The 21,584-nt window shown below is 51.8% G+C and overlaps 1 protein-coding gene across 1 annotated transcript in view; it reads right to left on the bottom strand.

The window, feature by feature from the left end:
- Positions 1-1,203: 1,203 nt before the first annotated feature.
- Positions 1,204-21,584, bottom strand: part of MIDEAS (mitotic deacetylase associated SANT domain protein) — a 43,681-nt gene continuing 23,300 nt past the window's right edge. Inside the window, 11 exon segments of the mRNA XM_056133383.1 lie at positions 1,204-1,945; positions 2,591-2,787; positions 4,197-4,409; positions 5,731-5,880; positions 8,989-9,077; positions 9,649-9,724; positions 10,765-10,868; positions 10,963-11,105; positions 11,453-11,519; positions 13,655-13,997; positions 20,395-20,694. Of these exon segments, the coding sequence (XP_055989358.1) occupies positions 1,744-1,945; positions 2,591-2,787; positions 4,197-4,409; positions 5,731-5,880; positions 8,989-9,077; positions 9,649-9,724; positions 10,765-10,868; positions 10,963-11,105; positions 11,453-11,519; positions 13,655-13,997; positions 20,395-20,694 (1,884 nt within the window). The 3' untranslated portion in view covers positions 1,204-1,743.

Here is a 21,584-nt window from a genome sequence, read left to right as displayed (position 1 = left end):
GTCAGGTGAAAGAATTTTGTTACTCCCATAGCAGGGGATGGGGATGGGTCCTGCAGAACCACAGTGACACTGAAATGAACGCTGAGGAATTCCTGATCGTAGTTTAGCATAAACTCCCGGCCACTACCAGCATCTGACCTGTTTTCAGGCTATCTCAGAAGGAGGAGCCGAAAAAGAACAATTTTCTTTTTCCTACTATACTGACCTGTCCTTGCATTCACTTGAATGCTTTTTGCACAACTCAAGTTGAGTAGCTACATCAGAACAGTATCAGTCCTCCTCTGGGGCTGGCAAGAGCAGAGGCCTCCAGAACCTTCTAGCCCTTTCACATTAAGGACGCCACACTAAATATGGATCCTTGAAACCAGAAACAACCCCAGACTTCCAGCTTCCAGTCAATGTGAAAGCACAGTTGAGAAGTTGCTTTTAACCCGCCGCCACCTTTCAGCTCCTGCCAGTCTGTGTGGCTCTGTGTTTTGGGGGATGTAGAGGGGAGCCCTCCACCTCTGCACCTCTTTCAGGGCTACTATTGTTCCTAGTGGCAGAGCTTCCAGAGCAAAGGGACCAAAGGGCCTTGGGAATGGGATGGGGGTGGGAGGTGGGGAAAGCAGTTGTCAAGGTGCCTGGTTTGGGGATAAATGCACTTGGGCCTCTGGAAAGCAGGAGGCCCCTGGTCCCTGAGAGGATGTTAAAAAAAAATTAAATATTAAGAATAAATAAATAGCTCCCAAATGACACAAGGCAAGGAATGAAGGCTCCTGTCCAACCTGGTGAGGAGACCCTGCCCTCCCAGGGAAGGATCCAGAAATCTCCAGCATGCAGAAAGGGGGTTGGGGGGGAGGGGACGGCTTAGCTGCAGCAATCAGCACAGGACCAGGCGGGGTTAGGTGGCTACTGAGGAGAGCGGCAGACAGGAAGTGGCACCGCATAGGCCTGCGCTAAACTCCCGCTGCCGTCTCCAGGACCTCTAGGTAAGTTGGCAAACGGCTGGAGACAGACTGGCTCCCTTGGGCCTAGGCCTGCAGCTCCCATCATCTGCTCTGCTCCCGCCAGCAGGCTGAGCGCTTCGGAGAGACACGGAGATCTCTTCCCCAGACAACCGAGAGAGAATTCCAGCCCCAGGAGGGCTGCCGGCACGCAGCAAGAGGCATCTGTCCTCTCTCCCCGCCGGCCTTCGGGTAACCACTTCTGAGGAGGAGGTGGCCGAGGAGGGGTCTCCGGAGCAGCTGAGCCTGGACATGCTTGTGCAGTGGACAGGCTAACCCCCTCTCAGAGCGGGCCTGCCCCACGGAACTCAGGGGCGTTTCTCTCTAAGCTGCGGCAGGGCCCCTTGCAGCCTGTGCAGTTTCCAGGGATGGGGGCTTTGGGGGGGTTGGCTAACGCTGGAACGAGGTGCGCTTGTGCTTGGCTTGCCGCGGTGACCCGGGAAAGGTGGAGCAGAGAAGGGAAACGGCTCGCAGAGGTCCGAGCAAGAGAGGCGGCGGCAGTGGCGGCTGGAGGCCCTCCTGAGGGGCAGGCGCAGTGAGCAGGGGACGCTCAACGGTTCCAAGAAAGCATGAGGACGACTTCGGACAGACCGAATGCAAAGAGAACTGGATCCTGCGGGCCTTGATCACCGCTCCCGGGCCTTTATAAATAAAAGAGCTGTTTATTTTATCGTCTTATTTGTTTCTCAGAGAAAAGTCCACGTGCTCTCTCCAGATGCCCTCTGCAGGGCCCAGGGAGAGGCGATGTCCCGGGCCATCAGCCCCTCTCGCCCGCGCCGCTCTCCTCCCGCAGGGCCGGCTGCAGCGGGGAGGCACTGGCTGCGGTGGCTGTGGTGGCTGCAGCCGCAGCAGCGGCAGCCGCGGTCTCTTTCTCCTGCTGCCGGAGCGCGGCCGCCTTCTTCTCCTGCTCTGCGTGGCTCTTCATGTGTGCGCTGCGGCTCTTTACCTTGTAGAATACCCTGTGGGCAGCAAGGGCATGTTCAAGTCAGAGACAGGCCTCCTGGCCAGCAGCCCAAATGTGTGCCTGTGTTTGCGCGTGCCTATGTGTGTGCGTACCTGTGCATGCATGCCTGGGAGTGTACATGCCACTGCGTGTACATGCCCATGCCTGCTTGCCTGCGTGTATGCATGCATGCATGCCTGTGAGTATACATGCCTGTGGATGCATGCCTAGGAGTGTACATGCCTGCGTGTATTCGTGCCCATGCATGCATGCCTGCGTGTGTGCATGCTTGTGTCTGTGAATAGGTGTGCCTATGTGTGCATGCCTATGCACATATGTGTTTGTGTGTACTTGTGCCTGTGGGCACGCCATGAAGGAACCCTCCCAAGGAGCTAGAGTTTGAGAGTGAGTGTGTGTGTGTTCATGCATGCACAGTGGAGGGTCCTCAACCTTTCCTAACCAGTTCATGCCACAAACACAATTCCACCCTTCAACCAACAGAGGATTCAAAGCCATTTTCCTTTTTGCAAAAGCTGCCAAGTAAGTGACTTCAGGGCCCTAGAAACCCTCTGAGCCAATCAAACAGCAGAAGCCTTCTTCCCTAGAAGCAGCACCACTTCAACCAAGGTCCCCAACTCAGTCCCCATGGCAACCAACTTACCTGCCACATTTTTTACAAGGGAACGTGTTCTCTTGATTCTGGATCTTGTTAAATGCCTCTGCTTTCTTCTTCTTCTCTGAGAAAGGTAGTGCCCTTCGTGACTTCCCTGGCCCCTCCTTTGGCTTCTCGGAAGCCTGAAGATCTGCAGACCCAGGGGCATTGGGCTCATGGCTTCGGAGAATGAGGATGTCACTGGCCTGGGAAGGATCAAAAACGGAGAGTTGAGGCAGGGAGAGGGAGAAACTTGAATTCTTGAAATCTCGGGGCAAAGAGGGCCCCGGTCACACCAGCCTGACAAAGAGCCTCCTCGCCCCCCAGCTTGGTCCTTCTGTGAGGGGGTGCCAGCCACGTTTTTGGGGCACAGCAGTCCTGTGGAACAGCCTAGCTGCTATCAGTTCTCTCAGTACATGGACAGGGAGCTCTTAATATCTGATTAATGACACATGGGCGATGTTTCTGGTCATTTAGTCCAGTCAAGACTTATCCCCTAAATGAGGCCCATGTTTTTATGTGGTACCTGGTACTGGATACACACAGGATGACAAATAGAAGCCCACTGCCCTAAAGGAGCTCAATGCAGCAGGAAAGGACCGAGGTGCAGGCAGTGAGCTTGTGATGTGCCAGAGCCGAATGCAGGACACCTGGAATAGGCCTGGAGATGCGGTGCCTGGGGCCGAAAGCAAGGGCACTGGGCTGGGGGCTTGTACCCACTCCACCACCGAGGGCCATCAGAAGTTCTAAGCATGGACAGTGGGCTGACCTGCCCAGGACAGAGAATCCAACAGAACCAAAGGAAAGTGCATGCAGAGCATAGCCAAGAGGTGTACTGAGTTGGTGTGGGCGGAGGATTATCTGTAAACCCTCAAATGTCTCTCTCTCTCTCTCTCTCTCTCTCTCTCTCTCTCTCACACACACACACACACACACACACACACACACACACACCCCTTGAGCAACCTGATGGAGCTCCTAACAGATCCTGGGTGGAGGACTCTCTCGACAAGGACCAGCTCTCGCCAGTCTGTCTTGTTTCCTGGTCTGTGATGTGATTTGCAGAGCAATGTCCTACGAGTCTGAGAACCCAGGGCAAGAACCCAGCCAAGTCACTTGTCAGAATACAGTTTCCTCCGACTGCGAAGAGGGGGAATCTAACACCTAACATGGGTTATTGTGAGGCATCAATGAGAATGAACATGAGAATACATCACAGACAACATGCATGAGGGACCACTCAGGGTCCTGCAGACCTTCCTGTCAGGGAATGAATGAGGCACTTAGCAGGGGGCCCTGGCAGGGCCCAGCTGATGAATGTTCCCTACTGCCCTGCACATCGGGCTTTTCACAGCACCACTGCCCAAGTCTCAGATACAGACACAGCCAAGCATCAAAATTAACAGCAGACTCTGAAGTCAGGCTGGCTAGAACCTGCCTTATCCTCGCCCCCATTTGCTCATCTGTAAAATGGGAACAATAACAGTACCCACCACAAGCTAACGAGGAGTCAGCCTGTTTGCAAGATGCGGTGCAGCAGGGATTTTCTGTTCTACCCTCCCTCCCACACCCGCAGGGCGCTCCTCTGGGCCCGGGGCTCCCAGGTCCCACTTACCGACTCATTGGCCTGTAGTGTCTGTGTGGCCTTGACAGCCGCTGCCCGCCGGCTTCGCTCTCGCCCCTCTTCCTGTTCCCCCTTTTCCTGGTTCTCTGGCACCTCCTCCTCCCCCTCCTTCCTGGTCTCCTTTACTTCCCTCTTGGGCTCCAGCCTCTCTTCACCTGGGAACTCTCTTCTGGGAGGAGGCACCCTTGGGAACTTCTGGGAAGTCTATGAGGGACAAGAACGAGGGCTGTGAGGGACAGCACTCAGCCTAGCTGCCCGGCACGCTGATGCTGGCCCTGCTCCATTCACCCAGCAGGCAGGGGTGAGAGGAGAGAGTCTTGAATCCAAGGGGCTTTCTGAACAGCACTGAGCACTTGACATCAAGCCTGGGGAGGGCGGAGTCACGCACGCAGCAGCCTCAGACTCCAGTCCTAAAGGGTACCTGTGATGTTTTTGCTTTTGTTTGTTTTGCTTTCAGGTCACACCTGGCGGTGCTCAGGGTTTACTCCTGGCTCTGTGCTAAGGGTTCACTCCTTGCAAACTTGGGGGGACCATATGGAATACTGGGAATCAAACCCAGGTCAGCTGCATGCAAGGTAAACGCGCTACCTGCTGTATTCTCACTTTGGCACATTTTTAATATTTTGGTCACACCCAACTGTGCTGAGAACTTACTTCTGGCTCTGTGCTCAGGGATCACTCCTGGTAGGACTTGGGAGACCTTATGCAGTGCCAGGGGTTGAACCTGTACCAGCCACGTGCAAGGCAAGCACCCTACCTGCTGTACTGTCTCTCTAGCCCCTGTGAAGCTTTTTCTACCTCCACCCCCTTCCCATCTGCCTTAATGGGACCAAAGCTCCCTGTGACCCATAGTAGCAGCATATGGATACAAAACCCCCAGATGATGTTAAATGGATACGTGGATAGAAAACTAAATAACTCTTTCCAGTCCTTTTTTCTACCCTCTTTATGTCAGGATAAATCTCGAGTTGGTTTTCCTGTGTCTTTTATACATCTCCTGTCTTATAGAGAAGACAGTCTCAGTCTCAGAACCTTGGCAGTAGGAGTTATCTCACTAGAATTAAATAATGATCCTTGTCTGGTTTTCATAATTTAACCAGTATCTTCTAGGACAAAAAATACTGATTCCCTATTTCTGACTGTGATCGTTTGCCTTAAGAGCACAAAATGAGCTGACTGGAAAAAAAAAAAGAGATTAAGTCGTAGCATGAGTGATATATGGACATGACAAAGTAATGGTGACACGTGGCAGGAGGCAGATACGGCAGGACTCATAAAGGTGATATAAGAATGACCCAAGTTTGGGAAACAGTGTTAGAAGAGGGACAGAACTCGAACTGGTGTCAGGACCAAAGAAACTTCCCCAGTGTTCTGAAACAAGACACTGTTGTTTCTCAATCACTGCCACCCTGGTGTTATAGAGAAGAGAACCCAGCGCCCAAGGCCAGCACCCAGAACATCAGCTCCTGGGGTCCCGCCCAGCCCTGGCCCAGGCTCCCAGTAGCTGCGCCGGGAAGGGAGTCACCTTAATATCCACTTCAACCTCTTCCTGCGCCGACTTCTCCTCACTTGTATCCACATCCCCAAAGGTCAGAGTCCCATTGCGGCCAATTTTCACCTGTTTTTTGTAGGTGTAGTAGAACTCAACGCACTGGGCCACGGTCTTGGTCTGGATCTGATGGGAAGCCAAAACTGTGGTCAGAGTCCCAGCTGGCTCACCCAGAAACGCCACCCTCTCTCACCCCCCTAAGTTGTCCCTCGACCGAAAGCTTCAAACAAACTCCAGTCAGCCAGGGAATGCCCAGCTTTCCTCGAAACTCCTGCCCGGTTTGTGACCCAGAAGCTTCAGCGTTATTCAGAAGAAGAAAAAAAAGTCCCCAAGGGCCATATGAAGCCATTTAGACATACATGTGAGCTGCACGTTTGAGTTACTGCATCTGCTTTAGTTTCTTGGGTCTATAATGGTGCCACTGCTTTAGAAGAGGCTATCTTTGGGGATTTTTTTCTTTTTCTTTTTCGGTCACACACAGCAGTGCTCAGGCTCAGGGGTTACTCCTGGCTCTGCACTCAGGAATTACTCCCGCAGATGGTTGGGGGACAATATGGGATGCCAGGGCTCGAACCTGGGTCTGCTGCATGCAAGGCAAATGCTCTACTGGCTGTACTACAGCTCCAGCTCCAGATTTTTTCTGATATATTTAAGCCCTGTATCATGACATTTGTAACATGCTTCTAATTTCTTTGGGAGGCGGGGGCAGCACACTTGGTGATGCTCAGGGCACCATCTGCGGCGCTCGGGATCAAACCTGGGTTGGCTGCATGCAAGGCAAGTGCCCTACACGCTGTACTAACTTTACTGCTCACTTTCTTTTTCCTTTCTTTGGTGGGGGAGGGGGTTTGGGCCACACCTGGTGGTGCTCAGAGCTTACTCCTGGCTCTGTGTTCAGAGATCACTCCTTTATTTTCTTTTTCTAACTGAATCACAGTGAGATACAGTTACAAAGCTTTCATGTTTGAGTTTTGGTAATACAATGATCAAATACCCATCCCTTCACCAGTGCACATTTTCCACCACCAAAATCCCCAGTATCCCCCCCGCCCAATCCCAACCCTTCCCCTGCTTGTGTGGCAGGCAATTTCCACAATATTCTTTCTCTACTTTGATTATATTCAATATCTTGACACCCTTATTACTTGGAATTTTCCCACCACCACTCAAACCTGCCAAAAAGGCAATGCTAGAGAATTTGTTTTGTATTGTTTGGTACAGATAGCATATAATATCGCACGGCCACTCTCAAATTCTAAAATTTTAATAATCATGGTCTGGAGAGATGAGAGATCACTCCTGACAGGTCCAGGGGACCTATATGGGGTGCTGGGGATTGAACCCGGGTCGGCCACATGCAAAGAAAATGCTCTAGCTTCTATACTATCTCTCCTGCCCCTCTCCTTCTCATGTTTAAGTAATTAAAGCAAGAGAAGGAATGAACTTCTTCCAACTACACGTAGGTGTACGTGTAAATTTACATATAGTGGAGACAGAAAAAGAAAATGTGGCAAATGTTAACTGGTAAGCCTACACAAGGAGCAAATGGATGCTCAGTGTCCTATTTCAGTGTTTCTGCAGGTTTGAAATTGGTCAAAACAAAAAAGTAAAGGTGGTGGGGGAGTGGAGGGGACAGTCTGGGCACCATTCAAATTTAAACCCAACCTAGCCCTGGAAACAGAGAATCCCTTCATAAGTGGGGTGGTTTCATTCATCTCTAAAAGAAACAATCGACAAAGGAGGATGAGAAATGTGCAAGTCTAAGGAATCCCAGGGACTTGCAAGAAAGCCATGGAAAATCCAGACGAAGCAGGAGACCCAAGTCTCACAGCTCCCTCTGCCATCCCAACACTGTGGGCCCCAAGCAGGGCTCATGTGTCAGCAGTGAGAGAGATGAGACCAGAAGTCTCCCAGGGCCGTCCTGTGCAAGCTCTGGTTCTAGTTCTGGGCTACCTCCCAGCAGAGGCCGTTTCTGCAAACTCTGCCCCGGTTCCCTCAGGCTCCCATCCTCCCTGTGAACTGGGAAGACAGGGATTGGGTCCTCTGTGCCCAATTCGCTTCACATCATAGGAATGGCCAAGTCACGTGTATGGCTTATGTCTTGCGTACACTTTCCCTGTGGATTCTCTCTAATGCTCTGTCAATCAAGCTCCCTGCATGAGGCACATGTCACAGCCGTGTCGTTTCCCGCGTGGCCCTACAACCAGTAGAAATTGCCCTGAAATAGAGCCTCTGCAGGGAAATCAGCACTTCTTCTGATCTCCAGACCAACCCAGCATGAACTACAAGCCAGGAGGAAAGAACGAACTTGGAGACACCTGTTTCCCTCACAGGTTCATGTAACTCAGGCCCTGCAACGTGAGACACAGCGGCTGCAGGGATGCAAGTCCTTGGCCTTACAAAGCACCTGACTCTCCCGAGGACAAGCTCCATCCAGGAAAATGAGGCTCGACTTAGAAGGCAGGCCTGCGTGTGAGGGGAAGTGGGCAAAAGCTCAGGCACATAGGCACCAGGTCTGTGCACCGCACCGACTGCAGCCCTTCTCCTCCCAGTTTCCCTTTGCAAGTCACTTGTTTGTTTGGGGGTCACACTCAGGGGTGTTCATGGGACCACATGGGGCCAGGGGTCCTGCATGCTGGTCCTTTGCACCACCTCCGCAGAAAATCAGGTCACTATGTTTGATGCTACTAGCTCTGATGCCCACATAGGCCTCCTCTGGGTTAAACCCGGAGCCTGGTCACACTACTCTAAGGGGAGGTAAAGGGGCTTAGAACCAAGGGGGAATGGGGTTGGGGGAAAGGTCTGATATTTTTGTTTCCTGGTTCTGTATAAAAGATAGTTTCTGCAGCTACTTAGTAGTACTAACTGCTTTTTCTGGTCGGCTGAGGATGGGTGGGGAAAGACCTCCTCTAAAGAGGTCTTAGGAGGCCTGGGGACCCTCCCAAGTAGGGTGAGTTCTGCTGGTGGTTCAGTGCAAGGGCCTGAGGATGTGGTGCTACTCGAGTCCTGCAATTCCCCTAGATTTAGGGGCATCCAGGGCCACCCCTGGCAGTATTTGGGGGAACCTGTGTTACTGTGGATCCAGCCTGGGCTGGCTGCATGCAAGGCAGGCCATCAGCCCCTGTAGTCACTGCAGCCCACTCTGCTGCTTCTTGTGGGGGCTTGGCAAAAACAGCAGGGACTTCACCAGCAAAGGGAGCCCCAAGTCATCCCTGACACAGAGTCCCAGCTCACCAGCTTCTGCACCAGGAAGAAATCCTTCTTGTAGATGGCGATGCCCTTGTTGAAAAGCTTCTTCTCCGCCATCTTCCACTGGTCAGAGCCTGCAGGGCAAAGGTGCCAAGGGAGTGTGATGAGGTGGGCAAGACGGTGTGAGTGCAGAAGCATCAGCTCAGCCAACCATGCCCCCCCACACCCTCAGAGCAACACCTCCCTGGTGAAGTGGGCACTACCCCTAGAACCGGTCTGTCGCCACGAGGTACAGGCCAAGTGAGATAACACACACAGAACCTTTGGAACATGCTTGGCACAGAGGTCTACAAAGGTCAGGGGCTGCTATGTGGTCAGACTTACAGTGCAGGACCCAGATAGGGTCCTGGCTGCCTCAGTGCCTGGCACCTGATGCCAAGCCCAAGATTCTGTCTGAAGTCCTGGCTCCTGAGCCTGGTGTGTGTCCGAGCTGTGTTCCCAGCCCCCCCCCCCACACACACACACACCACCACCACCAGTTTTGGAGTCAGTTTCTTCTTTCTGGCTCCAGCTTCTCCAGATGGCACCTGCCCAGCCCTCCCTCGGCCTGGCCTGGGTCTGTGCACTATGCTGAGTGTCAGCGATGCTGGAGTCCCCACGAGGTGCCAGGACCAGCGACCCCCCCATGGCCCTGCCCAGACCCACCTGTGTAGTGATAAGTTGCCAGTGGATGGTTGTGGGGCCGCAGGGGCCTCTTCAGTAGCAGCTTGTTCAGTGTTTCCTGAAAGAAGAATGAAGAAAAGATCGAGCTGAGATCCGTGGCCCTGGCACTTTGTTGCTGCTTCTTCCTTCTTTCATGCGGATTGGACAGGGACCCCTCCTGTCCAATACTGGTCAACTGGGCTGACTGTTCAAGGGAACCTGAGGATGCACTGCTGCTGGGGATTATCTGGGTCACCCCTGCAGTGCTGGGGCCTCCTGGGCGATCCACAGGGGACCATGTGGTACCAAGGGTTAAACTTGGGATGGCCCAGGAAAGGGGTCGGGGTGGGAACGGAGGTTAACCCTTCAACTCGTGCTTCAGTCCCAGGTGCTTCTTCCTGTCCCCCCCCCCCCCCTGAATGACTGAGGGACGAGAGTCTGGCAGGAGTGAAGCTGTTCAGGGACCTGGCACTTCAGTGGGGACCCAAATGAGCCTGAACCAGACACCGGGGTGCCTGGAAGACTTGGAGTAGTAATGTCTAGGGCAGAGGGTCCACTCTGGCAAGCACTGGAGAGTGAGCTTCTTAGACTGCGTCACAACTCCACATGGGGTTGCAAAAGAAAACCTTTGAAATGTGCCTTACAATAAATTTAAGATCTATTATCAGTACATTTAGTGATTTGAACATTTTATAAATACCTATACTGTAGATCATTTTTGCTAGTTTGTTTTTTGGGCCCACCTGACAATACTCAGGGGTTACTCCTGGCTCTGCACACAGGAATTACTCCTGGTGGTTCATGGGGGGACCATATGGGATGTCAGGGATCAAACCCAGGTCGGCCGCTTGCAAGGCAAGCACCGTACCTGCTGTCCTCTCTCTCCAGCCCCTGTATATCTATTTTATATTCACGAATATGTACATGTCTCTTTTATATACCAATGTACCCAGGTGTATGTGTTGGGTGAAAAAGGGTCACAGAGTTTAAGAAGCCTTCGCTAGAGATCAGAATGAGGGGGTCCCTGGGTCAAGCCACCAGAGCCTTTGCCTTTTGCCAGACTCTAAGCCTAGCTCAGACCTCACAGGCCTCCCACTCCACCAGGGGGCGCTGTCTCACCAGGATGTTCCCCCGAGACTCATGCAGACAGTGGAGGGCCAGCTCCTGGTTAGTGCCCGCTCCAGGGAAAATGCTGGAGCAGGCAGCCGTCAGCAAATCTTCAACTGGAATGGAGGAGAGAACAGGAGTGACTCTCAGGGCCGGTAGGGAGGGTGGCCCCCGCCCACCTCCTCCTGCTGCTCCACGCCCTCCTCTCACCTTGCCTCTGCTTCTCCCGGCTGTTCTCCAGGTCGTCCCACGGCTGCCACACCAAGTCTGCCCTGTGGGGGTCAGCGGCTGCCAGTGCCCGGTCCCTCACACAAGGGATTTCTGCTTGGAAGCGGGAGCCCACGTTGATCCGCCTACAGGGGTGGAAAGGGTGGGGAGGGAGAGGGGTTTGAAGAAGGGGGAAGAGGCGGGTGGGTGATGGTCTCCTCTGCATGCAGGGAATCTGGGGGCGCCAAGGACAGCAGGACACTGCCCACCAGGCAAGGCCCAGAGCCTGGGAAGGGCAGTCCACACACCGGAGGTTTTCTCAAAGGAGACACTTTCAGTGCTCAGAGGCCAAATGATGATGAGTGGGTCCTTTTAAAGTCCGTGACTGACACCCAGAAGCAGGGTAGGGGACAGAAAGGCTCAGGGTGACCCAGCTCCCAGCCCATGCGGGACCCTACTGCCCATCCTGGGACAGAGGCCGGCTTGCACTTACGGCTCAATGCTCACTGGGGTGGCCTCCCCCATCACAGAGAGGATAGGTGGGGTAACTTCAGCACTATCTGCGGGACAAAGAGCAGGTTAGCAAAGGGTACACTCTCCTGCAGTAAAACACCCCCTCTCCATTTCCTCCAGTAATCTAAGCAGGGCTTCTCTGCATGCAGAAGAGCTTGGGGGGGGGGGGCATTTGGGGGTACGACACAGAGATGGTCCCCACTGGAGAACAGGTACCAGAGCCTGACAGCTGAGAGGTCTGCCAGACGGGGTCTTTTCATACCTGCAAATACTACGCACTTCTTAAGGCTCCTATAAGGAATGAACACAACCACACGGAGCCTAGCACTTAAGAAATACCAGCAACTAGTCACCACTGCCCAGAGTCCCACACTAGCAGGAAATGGCCACTGATTACTGATCACTCTAGGAAGAGGCTGAAACCAGCAAAGGGGCAAAGAGAATCATTGTTTCATAATCATCTCCCCACTTCCTTTCTCTGCCCAGGTTTCACTCCTGAGGTAATCTTTTGTTTTGATCCTTACTGATGCCTCACCTCCCGCCCCTCCCCCCAGTTGGTTTTCCCCACCTACAGTTCGGGCATGGAACTCAGGGCCTCACACATGGAGACATGCACACTATCATTCTTTTAGTTTTTTAGTGTTGGGGACACACCTGGAGGTGCTCTGGGGACCACATGCAAGACAGAGGCCTTTACAAGCAAACGATCTTTGTGGCCCTAAGCTTTTCTTAGCACTGCCCAGTTCCCCAAGTCTTTTCCTGACTCCTGTCTGCTACACATCGGCATCTTTTAAAACCTGAGCTTTTTTTTCTGCTTTTTGGACGCACAGGGGTTACTCCTGGCTCATGCACTCAGGAATTATTCCTGGCGGTGCTCAGTGGACCATATGGGATGCCGGGAATCGAACCCGGGTCGGCCGCATGCAAGGCCAATGCCTTGCCCACTGTGCTATCGCTCCAGCCCCTGAGATCTGTTGGAAGCATTTGGGAGGACTCTCCCCTCCAAGTCTCCCGCCATGTGATCTGCTCACAAGCACCTCCATCTCTGCAGACCCCTTGGGCGTGGCCCTCCCTTGCGGCCCTGCACAGACCTACCTGCAGGCCTTTGCACTGCTCCCTTCCAAGCCAAACGCCCTGCCCCTTCCTGCCCTGGTGTGAGCCCCACCCTCTCCTGAATGCCTTCCTCACCTCAGGCTAGAAGCCCGCACCAGTGTGGAATGTGCCTGACTGCCCGCCCCGCTGCTGGGCCTACACTGCCCGAAACCTAGTCCATCGCCCAGGCTTTCCGGTTCCTAGGCTGCAATGTGGTAATGCAGCCTCCTGGGCTGCTCTCCTCGGACTCCACCCTGTTTTCTCTTTAGATCAGACCAAAGTATCCTGTGCATGCCTGTAGCCCTCCAGGAGCTGGTTCAAGGCTTTGCACCTCAGTGCTGGGTAAACAGGCATGGGAGACAGGCCTCCTTCTAGAACTGACTTCTTCCTGCACAATCCAGGCAGGGAGGGAAGCTTGGACCTTCTAGGGGAAGTGGGAGGACCCAAAGTCGGCCAGCTCCAGGTGGGCCATTTCTTGCCAGTGGACACCAGGGGGCACCAGAGAGCTATGCACGGATGAGCCTGGGTCAGAGGTTCAAGTGCTGGAGCTAACTGGGGGTAACGTTTTATTTTCACCCCCCCCCCCCAGGCAGGATTACCCCAATTCTCGGAGGTAATGGATCCTCTGTGCAGTGGGCAGCATTTTTTTTTTTTTAGCAATTCACCACCCAGGCTACCCAAAACTGCTTGCCCTTCAACCAAAGAGTTGTTTACGAGCTCCAGGAGACCCGTCTGCCCCACATTAAGAGCAAACATGAGGCACCAGGCCTGACATTAAACGCTTTCCACGTGCTCCTGCATCGGAACCCCACCACGGCCCTGAGAGGAAGCTCTTGGGCTGAACCATAGGAAACAGCTCTCTGCGGATCTAAAATTAGTTGCAAGGACTGAGACCCTCCCTTAAAATACCCAAGAAACGACGATCTGAGAGCTTCAGTGACCTACCCCTAGGGGATCTTGGACCGACTCCCTCCAGCCACCCGGGTGCTCCTGAACCAGTGCTCTCCCCTTCCCCGCCACTCAGGCACAGTCCCCCATGGGACGGCGACCCCCCCAGCCCACAGCCAGTGCAGCTGAGGGGCTCACTCACTGGAGCGCAGCAGGGTGCGGTGGGCACTCTTTGGCGTTATAGGAGGAGGGGCGGGGATGCTGTTGGTTGATATGATGGCATTGAAGTAGAGGCCAGAGCCTTCCCGCACGGGGCTGAGGATGGGGGGCGGTGTGTAGGGGGGCAGCTCGAAGCTCCGCTCGGAGGAGTGGTCGGCCAGGCGGACAGGAGAACGCAGGTGGCTCTGGTAGGGGGTGATGTTGGAGTAGACGGGAGGGGCGATGAAAGTGCCCGCCTTGGTGGGGATGATCAGGGGCTCGGGCCGCGGCCGCTTGGGCTTCCGCACCGAAGTTTCCCCTTCCAGCTTGGCACTCATGTCTTCAGCCTGGAGAAAGGAAATGAGGAGGGGGGGCCTCACTCAACCTCCGTGTCCTGGGGAAACTGAGGAGCCTCGCCTTCACCGCCCTCCCCCCCAACACACACACAGAAACCTATAAAGGGGTGCAGGTCCTAAAGCCCTTCGTCCTCTCTCTTCCTGACGAGGGCCTGAGGAGAATCCAGGCTTTAGGGGGAGGGAGGTTCACTAGCAATTTCGGTTACATATTTCTCTTCCCATCAACACAACCTTGCCCTCCTTTGAAGAGCTAAAAATTCATTTTTAGGCCTGGATGTAGCACTCAGACCATTGCTCCTAGACCAGCAGTAAAAGTATGGTCTCGGGCCTAGCTTCATTAAATTATGGTGACGTGGAGAGGTGTGACTGAGCAGGGGGCAGGGACAGGGACACACACACACACGGACACACACACGAGTTTCACCTCTGAATGTGCTATGACCAACAATTAACTCAAAATTTACCATGTGATGAAGCTGAGGTGTTTCTGCCAGCGCTCACTCTCATGTTGCATTTCTCAGGTGGAAAGGGGTGAAGAGTGGAAAATGCAGAGAGAGAATGGAGAGGTGAAGGGTCCCAGCTCTGGGCGAGGTGGCTCAGACTGGGATGCGTGTCTGCATCTGAAATCACTTAACCCTTCCAGGCCTCACCCACTACTTTGAAGATGGGGCTAAGTACTACCTCGGGGGATGGCTAGGAGGAAGAAATGAAGCCTCATGTGGAAATCACTGAGAATAAGAGCTGTGACTCCCGGCTAATCCTAATCGATGCTGTCTATTACCATTACCTGAACTCCGGGCTCTGCTTTTAGAGGGCCACCCACACTGTGACCTCAAGATGTGGACAGGGCATGGGACCACACAGGCACCGTCATCTTGTGCTCACGGAATTGTTTTGGTTCTTCTGTTCTCATAGTCTGAGTCCTGCACTCCCAGGCTGGATCACACATGTAACCCAGGCTAGCCCTCCAGCTCCCACTGTCCCCATAGGAAGAGAAGGCAGGGCCGGGAGGGAAAAGGAATTCCTGGCTCCAATTCTGTCTTCTTCTCAAAAGCATGAGCAACAACCAGATCATCTCCCTGGGCTCCAGTTGGCCAACAGGTTAAGGCTGGTCGCGCTGACCAAGAGGGCTGGTAACAATGGACGTTTCAGAAAGGCCCTGAATCCTCATGAGACTGTGACCATATTCTTCCACCATCTGTTCCTGACTGGGAAAGTCCTCCCAGGCAGGGAATCAGATGTAAATCCCATGACTGGCCAGGCAACCTCAGGTAGATCAGCCTCTGGCCTTTGCTGCACCATTTCTACGAATGGGGCAGAGTGAGCTGTGCAGCTGCTCGAGAAAACTGTTAGGGCCTCACTCTAGCTTCCAGCTTCTCCCACAAAGGTCTCTCTACCAGAGAAGAGATAGTGAGAGCAGAGATGCTATAGGGCTCAGGACCGCTCAGGACCCTCTCTCCCCGATGAACTCCACAGACTGTTACAGAAGCAGGCAGGCAGGCAGCACACGGTCACTGCAGCAAAGAGTCACTGTCACTGTCCTCCCACTGTTCATCGATTTGCTTGAGCAGGCCCAGTAACATCACCATTGTGAGACTTGTTGTTACTGTGTTTGGCATATGGAATACACCACGGGTAGCTTGCCAGGCTTTGCCGTGCAGGCGAGATACTCTCGGTAGCTTGCCGGGCTCTCCAAGAGGGACAGAGGTATCGAACCTGGGTCAGCAGGGTTGGCCGCATGCAAGGCAAAAGCCCTAATTTAAAAAAAAAAAAAAAGGGCTGGAGCGATAGCACAGTGGTAGGGCGTTTGCCTTGCACGCAGCCAACATGGCCAACCCGAGTTCGATTCCTCCGCCCCTCTCGGAGAGCCCGGCAAGCTACCGAAAGTATCGAGCCTGCACGGCAGAGCCTGGCAAGCTACTGGTGATGTATTCAATATGCTAAAACACAGTAACAACAAAGTCTCCAATGGAGATGTTACTGGGCCCGCTCAAGCAAATCGATGAACAATGGGAGGACACAGGAGGATTTCAAAAAAAAAAAAATTCACCCTCAGTGGGAAACTGCGCTCTTGGCGGTGTCAGCAGAAAGGAAGGAAAGACCCTGGGCCCAGGAAGAGAGAAAAACCCCAAGGAAAGGCAAGCCTTTGGGGCAGGGCCTCCTTAAAAGAGGCTGCAGATAACTGAGGCTGGCGATCAAAAGGTCCAGAAACTGAAAGAAGATTCTGGGCAATTCACAGAACCAGAGGGAGACGACTAGTGCTGGGGATTGCTAAGGAAGAAGGGCTGAATGAAATCCCAGGCTGAAACTGGGAACCTGGAGGTGATAAGGAGTAAGAAATAAGTGAACCCCCATGTTATAGCTTCTGATCATTGCATCTGATTAAAATGAAGTAATTCAGGAGGGCTGGTGCCGTTAGTGACCTGTCAGATGCAAAAGTAATTCTCTCTGGAAGGGAACACTGTCCAGAGTTTTTATCTTCCGAACTTTTTATATAGTGTCCTTCAATTAAAAAAAAAAGATATATAAGAAAGCAAGATACGATTTTAAAACAAGAGAGGCAAGAGTTATAGTACAGCAAGTAGTGCGCTTGCTTTACATGCAGCTAACCTGGGTTCAATCTGTGGCATCCTATATGGTTCCTTGAGCCCACCAGGAGTAATTCCTGAGTTCAGAGCCTTGAGGGACTAAAGAGAAAGTATAGCAGGTAGGGTGCTTGTTTTATCTGCAGTCAACCTGGATTTGATCCCTGGCAAACCATACAGTCCCCAGAACAGTGCCAGGAGTGATTCCAAATGCATTGCCAGGTGTGCCCCCCCCCCAAAAAAAAAACCCTTGAGCATCACCAGATGTGAGCCCTCCAAAAATAAACAAAAATTTAAAAATAAAAACAAAGGATAACAGATATTAGAAACATCCACAGGGCTCCTATTAATGAAAATACCACTTTAAGGAATCTATGCTTGAATGATGCAATAAAATGAAAGGCAAGTTTGAGATCTCCATCAAAGAACCAGAAACTCTAAAATGGAACCAAATTAGGTAACTGGAAAAATAAAGTAACTAAAACTGTGGAACTTGGTCCATGGACTTAACAACATATTAAACAGCTAAAGAGGAAAGAGTGAATGGAAAAATGGGTCATGCAGAAAATAAAACAGTATATGACAAGCAAAATAGGAATATGGTGAAAAGTTATCATAAACATTTAGTGGTGGTTTAGAAAAGAGAAATCATGGCAGAAGAAAGTGGACCACCAGGCTTGATCCCTGGCACCACAATGGTCCCCTGAGCTTTGCCAGAAGAGCGGAGTCAGGAGTAACACTATTACAGTATCAGGAGTTAGCCAGGAGCACCACAGGGTGTGGCCCAGAAGTTAAACAAACAAACAAAACTGTAGGAGAAAAATAAAAAATAGGGCCAGAGAGATAGTACAGCAGATAGGGCGTTTGCCTTGCACATGGCCAACCCAGGTTCAATTCCCAGCATCTCATAAGGTCACCGGAGAAATGCCAGGAGTGATTCCTGAGTGCAGTGACAGGAGTAACTCCTGAGCATTGCCAGGTGTGACCCAAAAAGAAAAAAAAAAAAGGAAAAAACAATGCTCTCTTCCCCACAATTCAAAAACAAGATAGTCCTTTACATTCAAAGGAGTAGTAATATGGCTTATATTGCAACACTGTAACTAAAAGGGAGCCAGGAGACATGGGAATGTTATCTTGAGAAAACAACTACCAACAGCACAGGATTCTCTACCCAGCAAAGGTAGCCTTCAAAAACAAATAGGAAGTAAAAATACTTTCAGACAGTCAACACCTGAAAAATTCATCACTATTGCTCACCCTCAAGGAAATATTAAGGGATACTTTTTGAGTTGGCTGGAGCAATAGCACAGTGGGTATGGCGTTTGCCTTGCACACGGTTGACCCGGTTTGATTCCCACCGCTCCTCTCGGAGAGCCCGGCAAGCTACCGAGAGTATCCCGTCTGCATGACAAAACCTGGCAAGATATCCTGGAAGTGTACTGCCAAAAACAGTAACGAGTCTCACAATGGAGATGTTACTGGTGCCTGCTGAGCAAATCCATGAACAATGGAAGGACAGTGCCACAGTGCTACTCTTCAAGTAAATCAATAATCCCATATGCAAGCTTGAAGATACAAGAAATGAAAAGCAACAAAAGTGGCAACTTAGCCTTCACCTCAAACAACAACAAAACAAAATAACCAGGCACACAATAAAAGGTTAAGTACTGGGTAAATCTAAAATGGTAACAACCAAACCATGTTATAATGTTCTTTCAATGGTAAAATACAGAGAATGAAAATGCAAGTCCATAATTCTAGGTAGAAACTGGCATTTGTAAGTGTTCGGAGGACTTTGCTTTGTCCAGGAAGAGATAAAGTACTGATTTAAATTAGATTTCAGGGGCTGGAGAGATAGCACAGCGGGTAGGGCGTTTGCCTTGCACGTGGCTGAACCAGGTTCGATTCCCAGCATCCCATGTGGTCCCCTGAGCACCACCAGGAGTAACCCCTGTGCATCACCGGGTGTGACCCAAAAAGCAAAAAAAAAAAAAAAAAAAAAGATTTCATCAAGCCAAGAACACGTGTTTTAATCCAGCAGTCTTCTCAGAAAATTCACTTGTATCTTGAATGGTACTAGTACCATCCTACAGGGAATGGAGAAAACAGTCCCTCAAATTTCCTTTTGCAGATGCTGGTTCTTTAATAGGAATCCGGATTTAAAAAAACGAAAAACTGGGGAGTTGGGGAGATGACTCAAAAGCAGGAGCCTGGGATGAATTCTGGACTATGGAGAAATAGTCCCTAAGCATCATGGTATGGCCCCAACCTCCCCACTTCTGACAACCCCCAAAAGAAAAGAGCATAAAAAAAAAAGAAGCTGGAGTCACTACAAGAATAATATATAATTCAATTAATAAATTTTCAATATAGAGGGGGAAATGAAATAATCAACTCATTTCCATCTAAAGGAAAGAAAAATTGGGGAGGGGAAGGCAAGGAGAGATACAGAAAGGCCAAGTAGGGTAAGCAGAAAGCAAAAAGCAGATGGCAGGGTCAAACCCAAGCATATCAATAATTACATTGACTGTAAACTCTATCAGTGCTCTAATTAAAAGACAAAGGTTGTTAGACCGGATAATAACAACCTCCAATTATATGCCACTTATAAAGAAGGCTACAAAAAAGGACTGAAACTGAAAAAAAAGGGGAAAAGATACACATTCTAACCACCTCCACCCCCACCCCGACACCAGCCAAAAGAAATCTAAATGTCAACAAAGGAGAGACTCAGAGTTAAATAAATAAAGGGAGGATGCTCAGGTAATGGCCCAATCCGCACCATCATGTCACCCCTCACTGCTGGTTGGCGCTTATTATTATATTTAAGGCAAAAGACATTATTAAAGATAAAAAATAAGCATTTCAAGATGATAAAAATGACTAATTCAGAGATCTAAGATGAATATAACGATCCGGACAGACAGCACAGTGGTAAGGTTCTTTCCTTATATGTAGAGGACCTGGGTTTCATCTCTGACACCCTGTGTGGCCTCGAGCCAGGACAGGAGTGACCCGAGTGCAAGGGCAGGAGTAAGCTCTGCACGCTGCTGGGTGTGGCCCATCCACCCAGGGGGAGGAGGGGGGGAGAGAGAGAGAGAAAGAGAGAGAGAGAGAAAGAGAAAGAAAGAAAGAAAGAAAATACACAGGGGTTGGGGAGGTTTCTCAAATGGTTGGAGTGAATGCCTTGTATGTGCAAGGCCCTCAGTTTGAACATGAGGCCTCATGTTCCTCGCCAACCCCTTCACTTGGTGTACCCCTTGTGACAGCCAGGCTGAGCACTCTCAGGCCTGAATGCTGAACCACCAGCCCCACACTGCTCGAGAGCTCCCTCCAAAAAAGAACTGAACACCAAAAAAATGAATGGAAAATTGTGAAACAAATACTTGACAGAACTGAACGAAACACACCAAACCTCAGTCTTAGTGAGACATTCCAACACGCACATGTCCGCAAATCAGATACCGCACCTCCTAGTTCTTGGACCACGTGTGGGCCCATTGGAAATTGGTGATCTGAAGGACCAAAGAGGGTTGAGGCACTGACTCCAGCTCAATCCTGGGCACCACATAGGGTTCCCCAAGCACCACCAGGTGGAGCCCAACACCCCTCACACCCCATCCAAAGCTAAAAAACCTCCATGACCTGAAACCAGAGGGGCACACACGCGTGTGTGCGCGCGTGCGCACACACACACACACACACACACACACACACACACACACACACACGCACAAAATCTGTTCTCCCCTTCCTAGGGTCCCTCCCCAGAAGCACATAGGTCCAGGCAACGGGCTGCCTACCTGAGCAGGGCCGTCAGCCCCAGGGATGCGCGTGGACCGCCGGCGGGTGACAATGACCGAGGGCTTATGTTCCGTGGGGTTCTGTTCAGGCCCTTTCCCGTCCTCCGCTGCACCGCCAGTCTGGGCCAGCTCAGTAGGGTCCGCAGTCCGCACCGGCACGGACACTGGGATGATGAGGGGCACCATCCCACTGTCCTCTCGGGCTCGCTTGGCCGCCAAGGAAGGCTCAGAAAACTCCACCCCACACCCGGTGGTGGAGGCCAGCACACTCTTCCGCTTTTCCTCAGAGCCATTGGCATCCTGGAGAGAGACAGGGGGCGTTGAGAAGGTTCAGTCCAACCTGCTGCTCCAGGACCCCTGTCCCATCTGATTCAGGCCTTGAGAGACCCACAATGGTTCCCAGAGATTGTGGACCTTTTCTCCACCCTTGGGCCCAAATCCTCTTCATAACCACTCAGATCTCCCAGACTGGCCTCGCACTGGGGACTCCCAGGCCATCTCAGTCCAGAGTGGCTTACACATGTTTTCTCTACGTAGTGAGTGGCATATAAAAGAGTAAATATATGTCTCTGGGCTGGAGAGCTAGCACAGGCTGAAGGTGCCTTGCACGCAGCCGACCCCAGTGTGATCCCTGGCATTACTGCCAAGAGTGACTCCTGAGCGGGCTGGAGCCATAGTACAACAGAGAGGGCTCTTGCCTTGCACATAGTTGGCCTGAGCTCGATCCCTGACACCTCATATGATCCCCTGAGCACTGCCAGGAATGATTCCAAGACAAAAGAGAGTGACCCCCTGAGCACAGCCCTAGGTAGGAGTAAGCCCTGAGCACCACCATCTGTGACCCAAAACCAAAACAAAACAGAGAACCATAAAGTCAGAAGATAATAGAATGACACATTTTTCAATACTGAAACAGTGCTGGGGATGTGGCTTGAGTACATGAGCAAGGCCCTGGGTTCAATCCCTGGCACCATATATGGTCTCCCAAGCACTGCCAGGAGTGATCCCTGAGCAGAGCCAGGAGTTAAGTCCCGGGCACTGCTGGGTGTGGTTCATCAAAATACGCATCTGCAAAAACAAGCACAGAACCTCTGGGAAGGTAAGGGAGATCATTTCCAGTGGAGAGAAAGGCTGTCCACAGACACAGGGCAAATTTTGCAGCTGGCTACATATGACCTGGGGTAGAGTGG

This window comes from Sorex fumeus, unplaced genomic scaffold, assembly GCF_029834395.1.
Source record: "Sorex fumeus unplaced genomic scaffold, SorFum_2.1 ptg000098l, whole genome shotgun sequence".
Taxonomy (NCBI): domain Eukaryota; kingdom Metazoa; phylum Chordata; class Mammalia; order Eulipotyphla; family Soricidae; genus Sorex; species Sorex fumeus.
Note: the sequence above shows the minus strand (reverse complement) of the source record. Positions and strands in the feature narration are given on the sequence as shown.